At 33.6% G+C, this 12,159-nt stretch overlaps 1 protein-coding gene across 15 annotated transcripts in view; it reads left to right on the forward strand.

Moving 5' to 3' along the window:
• Window positions 1–12,159, forward strand: part of TRDN (triadin) — a 241,357-nt gene that overhangs the window by 47,489 nt on the left and 181,709 nt on the right. For 14 of the 15 annotated variants that reach the window (XM_066994338.1, XM_066994348.1, XM_066994343.1 and 11 more), the window contains 2 exons: window positions 4,612–4,749; window positions 6,702–6,728. The exons of the other annotated variant lie outside the window; for it this stretch is intronic. In XM_066994338.1, coding sequence (XP_066850439.1) covers window positions 4,612–4,749; window positions 6,702–6,728 — 165 coding nt within the window. The remainder of the gene's footprint in view (window positions 1–4,611; window positions 4,750–6,701; window positions 6,729–12,159) is intronic. 15 annotated transcript variants of the gene reach the window in all.

A 12,159-nucleotide genomic window follows, 5' to 3' on the forward strand; every position in this document is an offset into this window, starting at 1 on the left:
TTTAACCATATCTATGTATGCTTAGTAAAGAAAATCCAAACAATATTCCAATTTTTCTTGCAGATATATAAAACAGTTGACAACATTCTGGAAATTTCATTTGTGTTTTCCTATGATAAAAGGTAATATATAAAATCCTTCCATTTGACTGTGATTCATACTCCATTATTAATTCTTCCAAGTTTAAGAACTCATCGGAAAGTTCTGGCAATTTTAAATTCTGAAGGTCCCACTGGGAAAGAAAAAATATATATATATTATTATTCTAATTGAAGTAAAAATCCCAGCACAAGTACAGCTGAACATTTACCGAACTGAAAAACATCCTTTATATTGCATCACGTAATAAAAGGCATAACAAAATAAAATGTTATAGCAAATCATTGTTGGTGGTACCCATTTTTGGAATTTTGCTTTTTTGGAATGCAAGTAATTTATTGAGATAAATACTTATATTGACCTGGAATTAATTATGAATGTAAAATTACAGATATCAGTGTACAGTGAAAAGAAGGATTTAAATGTGAAACAAGAAACACTGAGAGGATCCATGTCATATACTTTACTATCTAAAAATATGGTCTCGTGTCCATGGTAATTTTTCAGTCTTCCTTTTTAGTCAATGGATACAGATGGATAACTTTGGAAATTAATTCATATCACCCTAAAAAAGGCTTTCTGCATTGGCTTTTGAGGGAGTCTAGAAATCACCAGGGATTCAACACCTGGATTTCAATACGATGATCTGAATTTAAGCTGTGATTAAATGAAACAACATACTGCCAACAAAAGGCATTCAGTATTAATTACGTTTCATCCCCTAGCATAATCCGTTGAGTAGCCATTTGCTTCCCTTCCTCTCCTTCCTCCATTCACAATCAATATTTAGTATTTTTCTACTACATTACCAAAGAATCCCTGCTTACCAGTTCAGCAAAAGGTAGAACTTCACATCCTGTGAGGTACTGAGAAGTACTTCAGGACTGAGAACCACTGTGTCTTCACATGGCCTCTTTACACTTTGTATTCAGGATCCTGCACCTGCTGTTGCCAGCACTCCTGGCACAACAGATATGACACAAAATACACAATACATGACATATTTATTATAGACTATAATTACAGACTATAGCTATAATTACAAATTATATATTATGCATTATATATTATATAATGTATGCTAGCAAAAAAGTGCATTTTCAGTTTAGTTTATAAATAATCTGTATTCTAAGGTCTGACAAGAAATGAAAAGCCCGACAGAGATATGAAAAGACAGTTAATCCAATTTGAATATGCTGAATACAAAACTAGTTTAATAAAAAAATCATCACATTATACCCTTACTGGACATCTGCAAATAATAAATAATAAATAAATAAATAAATAAATATTACATAAAAATATCAAGCTCAAACTTTGTAATGAAAATTTGTATTCTACCAGTTACATTAACAAGAATATGAAAATCCTCTGAAAATGGAAAAATGCATCTTTCTTTGCATGTTTGTAAGACAAGTGGCATTTTTCTCTCTGCTTGTTTCCCCCTGAATTGCTTTATTTCCTTTTTTTAGTGTGTGTTTTGTCTAGGTAAAAAACATTGTGCTATTGTCAAACTTGCAGGGAGAGCTAGAAACATGGATTTGATCAGTAATTCTTTCCACTTCAGGATTATCTGGTGTAGTGCTATTAAGCACTTTAGGATGAATTATTACCGTTAGCATTGTTTTTTTTTAAAAGAAGAAAAAAAAAAAGAAAAAAATTTCTTTTTTCTTTTTAAAAAAAGAAAATATTTAACAAAAGTTAAAAAGAAATCTGTGCACAAGTTGACATCTTTCCAGGTCTGTGTCACTTGAAGCACACTGCAAATGGATCTCATGGTATCTGTTTGTATACAAAATTTAATTTTGCAAATACCACTGAAGTGTCATCTACACAGCCCCAAGCCGATTTTTTTGAACTTTCTATTTTAAACAGGATTTGCAACTTGGACCTGTTAGTGTAGGTGTTCCTGGAGAATATTGCCTTTGGACATTTACAATTTCTAATCCCTTTTCACAGTTTTCTATGAAGATGTTATGAATTAAAGACTGGAATATGATGCTGAGGGCTCTGGTTCATCAGCAAAGATGGCTTGCCTTGGGGTGGTTACAGTAATTTCCTCTGCTCTTGATCTCGCTCTTCCCCAAGCAGTTTCCATGCCTGCCTGGAGGGACAATTCTCCTACCTGTGAAGCAGTTTGTGAACTGCTAATTTATAGCCCCAAATATTAAAATACACTGACATTTTTGTTTATTTTACAGCTGTAGTCCCTGCAGCTGTAAAAGCCCATGGCTGTAAAAGCAACTGAGCCATCCCTAAGCAGCCAATGGCCACAGGGTGGGTAGATAATGAGTAGGAACTAGGGCAGCTGTCCAAAGTTAAACCTTCCCTACTTGTGAATCAAAACCTCAGTTTTATCCTAAGCCCCACTGGCCATGCAAATTCTGTGATTTTGCATACACTTCTTAGCATCTCTAGATTAGAGTAAGTGCAAATTACATCAGGTGTTGGGTTGTAGATTTACTTTTATTGCCTGATATAGGTATTAGTTCTCCTGGTAAACAATGGATAAGGTCATTTGTGGCAAAACAACTAAAAAAAATAAAATCTCTGGATCTCAGTGTGTGAGGCCAATGCAAATAAATGTCTTCTGATAAGCAAAGTCAATACTCTTTGGTACGCTACTCAAAAACTTTCAGATTTTTTTAGCCTGTTACAAACACAGTAGCACACAACAGTACATTAAATGAAGAGTTCACAAATATTTCCTTACAATGTTGTCATTCCATCATTGTGCATGATTAACTTATTTGATGTGCCTGATTGTTCAGTAACATATATACATATATATATATATATATATAATATAATTTTCAGGAGGAAAAAAATATATTAACCTAACTATTCAATCTACTTTGTTAACAAACAGATCCAAAATAAAATTCAGTCTGGTCTTTTATGTTTCAAATTAGTTAATTACAAATAAAAGGAAATATTTAGTGATATATTTATATTTCAAATGAAGTTAAAGTTGAACATTTTTATTACAGCACTTCTTTAGAAAATAACTGTTCATGCTGTTGCCATCAAAGAAGTTGCTTCAAGCCTGTACTTTGCCTGTCTTTGTAACCTGCAAGTTCATGTGAGACTACTTCTGATCTCTGCTAAGATTTGGCTTGTGAGTCAGAACTCTGCAGCCAGATGTAGTTTTGAAGAGACATGCATTTAATTTCTTATTAAAATATTTGCACAGGAAGATAGTGGTAAACAGAGAAATAGTTTCTATCTTGATCCTGTTAAATTCAGTGTATATATTTCTATTGAAACTACTAGAAGTGAGTAGGCCAATGGCAAATAAGATTTGTGATCTACCTTTGATTGTCTAAATTTGTGGGAGAACTTCACATACATAGGGCAATTGTTCAGTCTGAAATTTCAATTACAGTGGACAGTGACATAGACTGATTGACAGTTACCTCTCCTCCTAAACAATATTTGCTACAGATTTCTAAAAAAAAAAAAAAAAAAGCTTGGTGGATGGAAAGGGTGGACAAAATATCCTGTCAGAGACTAGAGATTTCATCTGAAATACTATGTCAACATAAACAGGGTAGGAAGAAATTTTGGTGAAATTACAACTGGAGATGCTTTTAAGAGAATCCTTTTATTAATCACTAGTGGTTGCTTTCTCTGAAGTGTGGATATGTAGGGAGCAGGGGCCTTGCTTCCATTGCAGGTCTCAGCAAGAAATTGTTGACATTAGGAAGATGGAGCACATGGAATTGCGCAACTTTCTTGTTTGCCAACCTACTTGCCTACAGGAGCAATAAAACAACTAGTAAGATATACAGATGTGTACAAGTGTATGTGAATTAAGCTCTAAAATAGTTCTAAAAGAAGAAGCATAAACGTGTGTATGTTTTTGAGTATAGTTGGCTGTGTGCCATAATTTGTGTTTCACAACCCCTTTCATTCTGGACTCGGGTTTGTTTTGGCCCAAATGTACATAGCTTTCTTCTTCCCTTCCTTTACATGTTCTCCATGGGAATGATGTGATGTGTCTATGCAGTTGAAGCAGGCCTCAGTAATTTCCTAGTCCAGGACTAGTGTAAAACAGAGGTCTTGAGGAGAGATGTGATATGAGGTGTGGGACACCCACATCTGTGAATACTAAATAAACATTGGATGCAAGGGACATGGGCCAGCGATGTAAACTGGGTTGAAAAGAAGAGATTACCTAAAAGAATAAATATTATGTGAAATCAAATCTATATTTATCTTTGTCCTAACCAAGCCTCAAAAGAAGAGACAGAACTTGAAATGCAGTATCAGATCAAATTGTCCACTGGGTCATGAATCACTCTGCTAAGGGCAGTAGGAATACAGTTTACACCAGTCTTGCACAGAAAGGAGAGCTATCTTCAAACCCTTGAATAATAAACATTAATATTCACAATGTTTGTTTGTATTAAAGGAGGTAATATAATTAGTCCTGTGTAAAATGAAGATTAGCTTTAATCACCAAATGAGTACTCTTTTCAAATCTTTTTTTCTTTTAAACTCTGCACTCAGGAAGATCTGTTAACAAGCTCAGCACAGAACCACTGAGAATCATTCATGAGACACTGGAAGAATCCACTGATTGGCTTTATGGCTTTATTTCTTTACTGTCTGACATCATATGGAGTGATGATGATGACACTGATGAAGGTATTCGTAATGTAAAGACTTCTGTAACTGCTCTAACTGTTGTCTTACATTCATTATGTTGGCTTACTCAGCTTTTAACCTCACAGTCAAGAAGGTCAAACAAAAAGAAAAGTAAATGTTGTTGCTAATAAAGCATCTACTGGCTATTCCAATCAGTAAATTGGTCTCTTTGTTAGCTTTCATCTCATGTTTAATGTACCATTACAGAAAAGCTGTCAGAATTAAATATTACCATTAGTACATATTAAAAAAAAGAGCTAATTTGTATGACTTCAAGGCCAAAACCAAAATATGCATCAGGATATTGCTTCAGAGAATGGCAATAGCTATTTTCTTTTAATCAGTAAGAATCTCAAGAATATCAGGAAATATACAAGGTAGACCTAGAAACCTAGATATTTAGTTTTATTTTTTATTTTATGTACTGATGACAGAACAATATATTGACACAAGAAAAATATGACAAAAATTACTATTTTGGCTGGACTAAGGGGAGTTTGGATGGCAAATTACAAATAATGAAGTTTACTAAAAATTACGGTTTTGCCAGTACAGTAAAATTCTTCATCTGACTTTATCTGATAAATGAAAGTAAACTGCTAGTATTTCAAGTTTGGACATAACAATCCTTCTGTTACAGAAAAAAAAGTAGTTCCCTGGTATGAGCAGACCAGTAGTGTATCTTCATGTCACATCATATTGTTCATTCTGACAAGCGATGAGTGTAGGACTGACATCTTCATTCCCCAGTAGTTTATTTTACATTCTATTTGGTTACACCAGAATATAATTAAAAAACAATGTGCACTAAAACTAACTTCTACCTATTTGTTCATAAGCTTGAGATAGTATCTATTTTCTACCTTTACATGGGTGCATGAACTTTTCCATATATGAATTCTAATAGAGATACACGTGAATACATGTTTATGCTACATGTAAATTTGTGAACTGGGCATTCTACTCTGAGATATGATTTACAAACAATAGAAAGCCACTCTCTCATATGGTTGAGAAACAAAAAAATGTGAAATCTGGAAAGCTTGCTAAAATTTCAAAAGTATTCATTTTTATCATTTTGTAACTCTTGAAGAATCTGCAAGCATTCAAGTACTTGAGTGGTTAAGTGTTAATGCAAGCAGAAAAGGTCATAAAACACCTGGCATACAAAATCTCAAGATCTGAATGCTCACTAAGGAGTATTTGGAAACCTTAATCCTGCTAGCCAGGTGGCATTTCACTGATATCTACCAGGAGTGTGAAATGGCTATAAGTAATGTACTGCATTATATCATAAAAAGTAGGTGCATATGAACTCCCTGCCTATTGTGCACTGTAGCCAATGTAACAGAGGCTGCACACTCACCACTATTGTCCAGACTAAATCCTTGAAATTCAAATCAAGGGCTCATAGTTCCACTGAAACTGAGTCTCTTTTGCCTTGAATTTCACCGAAAGTGTTGCTAGTACAATCTTGCTAACCAGCATATTCATTTTATAATTTGGAGTTAAAAATGAATCACTGGGCTTTTTCTTAAAACAAGGATATGCGCATAAATCCAAGCAAATTGCAAATGCATTATCACAAGTTTTTATTCAGAAGCAAAAAATACAGATTTGGGTGTTTCCTTGGTCTCTCCTTTGCATTGAATTTATTTGTCCTAGAAATCCTCTATGGTAAAAGAGGATTTCTGAAAATCTCAGAATAGGGTGCTTGCTTTTCAGCATATAAATAATAAAATGCATTAAAAAATAAAATAAAATAAATAAAATAAAATAAAATAAAATAAAATAAAATAAAATAAATAAAATAAAATAAAATAAAATAAAATAAAATAAAATAAAATAAAATAAAATAAAATAAAATAAAATGAACCAGCATGAGAAATAGCATATTGTTTTATCTTTTATCTGTTTTTTGTTTTTGTTTTGTTTTTTTTCTCATGGTTTAGGTGAAGTGGAACCTTCCCTGAAAAAAGGTTGGTCAGTTGCTTTATTATATAGAGCAAAAAATATTTTTATAATATATTTTATGAATAAACTATAGTCTGTTCTATAGGTTATGTCATTATTCATGTCAGTCTACTAACCAAGTATATTGTGCTTTAAAAGATTTCATAAATAAGAAACTCAAACTATAATACTTGCTGAAATGTTTGCTTTCTGCAATAATTCATTTTATTATTATGCAAAAAGCTGAAAAAATGTTTATAACAAGCTGAAAGAATTACTGAAATAATATTATTTGTAACATTGCCCTGTATATGGGACTCTTATTAATGCTAGTATGAGTTACACATATGCCTGCATAGAAATAGTATTTAGAAATAATAACACAGAAAGAATATTTATCGAGAAATAATGACAAGGTGTTGTAAAAGCATTTTACATTGTGCCAATACTGAACCCTAAAATAAGGACTACCTCTGAATCTTCTGGAAAAAAAAAAAAATACTGAGTTAACATTGAATTTTTGCAACAGACAGGAATGAAACAAGTAGGACTTATAAATCTTTCCAGATGAAGATTGTCATGCAGCAACATAAAACTTAAATTCAACTTCTATTAAATCAAAATGTATTAGAAGGCTTGGGATATTGGTGATAGGATGTAAAGGTTTTCAAAACGAAGGCTTTTTTTTTGCTACAAACTGAGCACAAGTTAATAATAACAAGTTGTGTTACCAGGCCTGTTTGATTTGAATTTGGTATCCATCAAATGGTAAATCAAAAGGTAAATGCACATATTGAAGAATCTATCACCCAAGTTGGTGCTGAGATTACAATCCAGTTTTCTCTGAAGTTAATTGGAACTGGATCAAGCTTGTATTTAATGACACATTCTGTCAGTCTCAAAAGGATATCCAAGGACTGAATAAGCTTGAAGACCAGGGACATTCATCTTTCATTGGACGATTCTTCATTTTAGGACTGAAGAAAACTGATATACAGTGTAGGAAAACATTCCAGCTTACTCCATCTGTAACATTTTCAAAAGGGCTCAACATTGCCCTGTCTCTTCTCCCAGAGAGAAATGCATTGCTAATTTGACAGCAGGTGCAGAGTCTAAAGCTGTCATGCATTGCTGTCAGAGCACCCAAGTACATGGTTGGAAGGTTCCTACTCACCATGGGCCAGTGTAGCTGGCTGGCTTGGAACTGTTATAGAGGTATTTCACTGCTTGGTAAGACTTAATCCATGGAAACATTACAGACAATGCCATTTTCAGCACTGCAATACCTGCTGATTTAGAAGTCCGTGATATCCTCTTGTCTACTAAAGGCAAGCTCCTTACACTTTGTGTTGGGACACGTTAGGTTGTAGAAATATAATTCAGAAAAACCATCAAAAAAAATTGGAGGCTGCATAAATTAGTCAGTTGGAAGTGCTGAGATGATTGTTAGGACCTGGTATTCATCTCTTCCAAGGAGCTGAATACCTAACTGCCAGCTTGAGATGTTTTCTTCAGGATTCAAAGTTCTCAGCCCCTCCCTCACAGATAAATGCCTGAGCACACTGCCTGTGCTTGGTGTGAAGAAAATGAAGGAGAGGCTGGTGATTCCTCAGGAGCTGGTACCTTACAGGACAGCTCAGTCACACAGATGTGTGGGCCCAAATTCAAACATGCTTCATCAGCCTGCACTTTTAAAGATATTTTGAGTGGGCTTTTCCACTTCCTGTATGTTTGCTCAAGATGTTTCTCTCCATGTTTCAGAGGATAAGGAGTTTCATCCTTGCCTCCCAGTAACATGGTGTTTCTTGACTAGAACTGACGAAGGAAGTGATCTCTCTGGATATACCCATTAACTTTCACATAGCAACATCCACAAATAACTTTTTACCATCTCCAGATGACTGAAGGTCTCCATTTCATCCTGACAAACAGGATCTGGCCTTGATTATACTTGAGTGTACTTGATTATACTTGATCTTGTCACCTTTTTTTCTGGGCTACAAAAATACAAGATGTACGGCCTGAAGCCATGTGTGTTTTTGTTTGTTTGTTTGTTTGTTTGTTTGTTTTGTATGACTGCTATTAGGGCCAGACCCTAAGAAGGACCTGCAATTTTTGGATATCAAAATATTAGCAGCTAGATCCACAAAATCAGCACCAAACTTTTTGGCTTTGGAGTGTTCTCCACTTTCATTTAAAGAACCATTTCTACATCATAGTCCCATATACTCAGTGCTGCATCCATAGCTTTGTGTATTATACATCTTTAGATGTCTTTTCTTATACTTGGAGCATTTGAACATCCTAAACAAAGACCAACAGTTAGACCATATAGTGCATACCGGAAGAGGAACAGAGTTTGTTTTCCACATACTTAAAAGTTAGAAGTTTCTCTCAAATTTCGTTCTGGAAATGTGCATATGAGATCTAATATTGCTATGCCTGACTTTTAAGTATTTGTTATTTTGATAAGAGCTTTCATGAATAGGTAGATAAGGGTTGTTTTTTTTTTTTTTTTTTTAAGTCTCCATACCTACTTTGGCTGTATGGACAAGCCTTCATATTTTTATTTTTATTTTTTTTTCTTTTTTGACTGGCAGTTGTAATGAATGCTAAAATGTTAGCACAAAAATTACTTTATAATGTAAATATAGTAACTGAAAAAATAAGATTACTGGTACTACAATAAAATCGCATATTGAATAAACTTCAAGGGTGGTGGTGAGGACACTGCAGTGATGAAAGAAAAACAAATAAATAAATAAAAGTGCAATGATAATTATGAGCCCAAAGAAAGCAAAGATCACCTTCCTAGAGATGTAAATTGAAAGCAAAGATAATAAGAATATTAGCAATGATTATGGTCTGGTACACAGAACAGAACTAATATCAGTTTCAGAATCCTTTAGAAAGAATGAAAATGCTTCTCAAGTGTCTTTTTTATTGCAATTATTTTTGCCAGCCTAAGTCTTATCACTAATATTTATCTTTAATAATTGGAAAAGTGTGAACATTTGATATTGTCTAACAAAAATAATGTAGCCTTCACCAGATGTAGTGAATTTTTACAGTCTTTTTTACAGTCTTTAACAGTGTGTACTCTCAACATGCTAAAAATGCAGTGCTTTTTCACAAAAGATGCTCAGAAGCCTAATAACAGTTTCTTGCAGGCTTAATACATTTTTGGCTTCATTTCCTTCTAGAACAATGGTTTTGAAGGATAATGCTGTTCATTTTCTAAAGGTTAGTTTAACCTTTAGAGACAAATCCAATTATTTGACATCTGTATGTTTTCTCATATTTTGGTCCTTTTACTAGAATTAATTGTTACAGAAAGAGAGAGAAATATTTATTATCTTTTTGTGCACATCTGTTGTACCTAGCATCAGCTCTGAAGTTGGTAAAGAGCTGAGAAACACAGTGCACAAAATTGAAAATGAGTACCTCTAAAATAAAGGCAGGTGCAGACACTTTAACATTGTCATCCCTGGCTAAAAACGTGATTATTAAACTGTCTTGGAAATTCATTTGTGTTTATATATTAGTAATTGAAAATTTAAATCTAAATATGGGTTCCTAGTTTAGTTTGCCAGGGTACAGCTGCCAAACTGTGCACATATAGCAGTCAGTTTTGTATATTAAAGTAACATCTTCCACTGCAAAACAGGCAATAATTTCTGGCTAGGAAGCATGAATCTTGTGCTTGGACTTAGGAAGAAGTTGTTCAAAACTATTCAAAATATTCTAACATCAGAGTTGTTTGTTTTTAACTTTACACTCTGAAGCTTAGTAAATTGTTTTTCTCGGATATTATTCTTGATTTAATATTTGGGCTTAGATGAAATCCCTGCTCCACCTCCACTCTTTCAAAAGTATGTCCCTTTGTAAGCAATTCTCATTTCAATAAATATAAGGAACTTAGAAAGCACTGAGCAAGAAATGTAGCACCACCGTGGTATTGTTACCATCTCTATATTAACAAATAGGTTTTCATTAGCATAAGATTATTTTATATCAGCAATCAAAACAAACTTGATTTCTCTGAAGTAGAGACAGACCTCTAAATTTCTGTGAGCTAGGGTGTCTGTATGAGTTAGAAAGATGTATAAAATACTTATATGAAATGATTCTATTTTCTTTTTTGGTATTAAAAAAATCTTTAAAAATGCAGTTAAATCACAGATTAAAACAAGAAGGCACATACAACAGAAATTTCTGTTACAATTTGCAAGAAACTTTATTAATTACAAATAAATTTTTTAGGAAAATACCTTATTCTTCTTTCCACCCTGTCTTCAGTTCAGATGCGAATATATATCCCTGAGGATTAGACTGGTAATTAATATGTTCAAGATACACATATCATACTCTTCTGAAAAGACATGGCAACTTCCAAGGGTGCAGTAGTTTCTGCTAATTTATTCTCAGCAGTTCTGGTCAAGGTGCAGTTACCCCATACTTGTCTCTGGACACTCACTCCCATTAAACCCACCATCCAAGCCAGAATTTATTTAGCATGACTATTTGTTTTTCAGATGTGGGTATGAATCTGAGCTAACAACCACAAACAAAATGCTCCTGGAAGGAAAGTTTCTCAACCACATTATTTCCTACATCTCCCTTTGAGAGTGATCAAACAAATATCTATGCCAGCTTGGCTTGGGAAACCCCTTTCCCAGGTAGAAATAAGCTGCTTAGAGAAGACTAGTAGGGGATTTGGTGATTTGATTTGATTTATTTATTTATTTTGCTGTTTGTTTTTGTTTGATATTATGCCCCTTATAAGCCTAGAGAGAACTGTTACAGTGTATTCAAAAAGAGTAGGGAAAGACTTACTGACAAATTAAGATTTTAGTCCTAGCATTTAACTACGTCAGATTGTTTTTATCTATTAAGTAAATAAGAATGATATGATCAGGCTAAAAGTCCAGTTCAGCCAGTGAATGGGCCAGAAGTCCCTACTGCTGTCCAAGAGTGATCTATGCAAATGCCTAAGGGAACAAGAACTGTTAAAAACATAGCAATAACATCCCAGAACTATTTTCCATACTCCATACATTTGCCCAAGTCAGGGACTACCTGAACCATGCTGTCACTGAATTCAACAGGGTGGTTGTAATCCATCTATCTACTCACAGTGAATTCAAGGCCATAGACAATATGTACACTGGGAACAAAACTATGGTGGTAATAAGTTGTTGGAACCAGTTTGGTTTCATAATAAAACTTTGAAGAAGACATTTTCCTTTTCCAAATTTTCACATGATTAGTTAAATAACAAATAGTCACCTTAATCTGTTATCCTTAAAAAAATTCTGTATGCATTAGAATTTGTATTTTTTACTTTTAACTTGGTGTCACAAAGAAACAATATTTTCCCATACTAGAATATATAAATATATATATATAATTCTATATATAACTCTATGTAAATAATATATGAATACATAAATTCTT

This window comes from Anser cygnoides, chromosome 3 (genome assembly GCF_040182565.1).
Source record: "Anser cygnoides isolate HZ-2024a breed goose chromosome 3, Taihu_goose_T2T_genome, whole genome shotgun sequence".
Classification (NCBI taxonomy): Eukaryota; Metazoa; Chordata; class Aves; order Anseriformes; family Anatidae; genus Anser; species Anser cygnoides.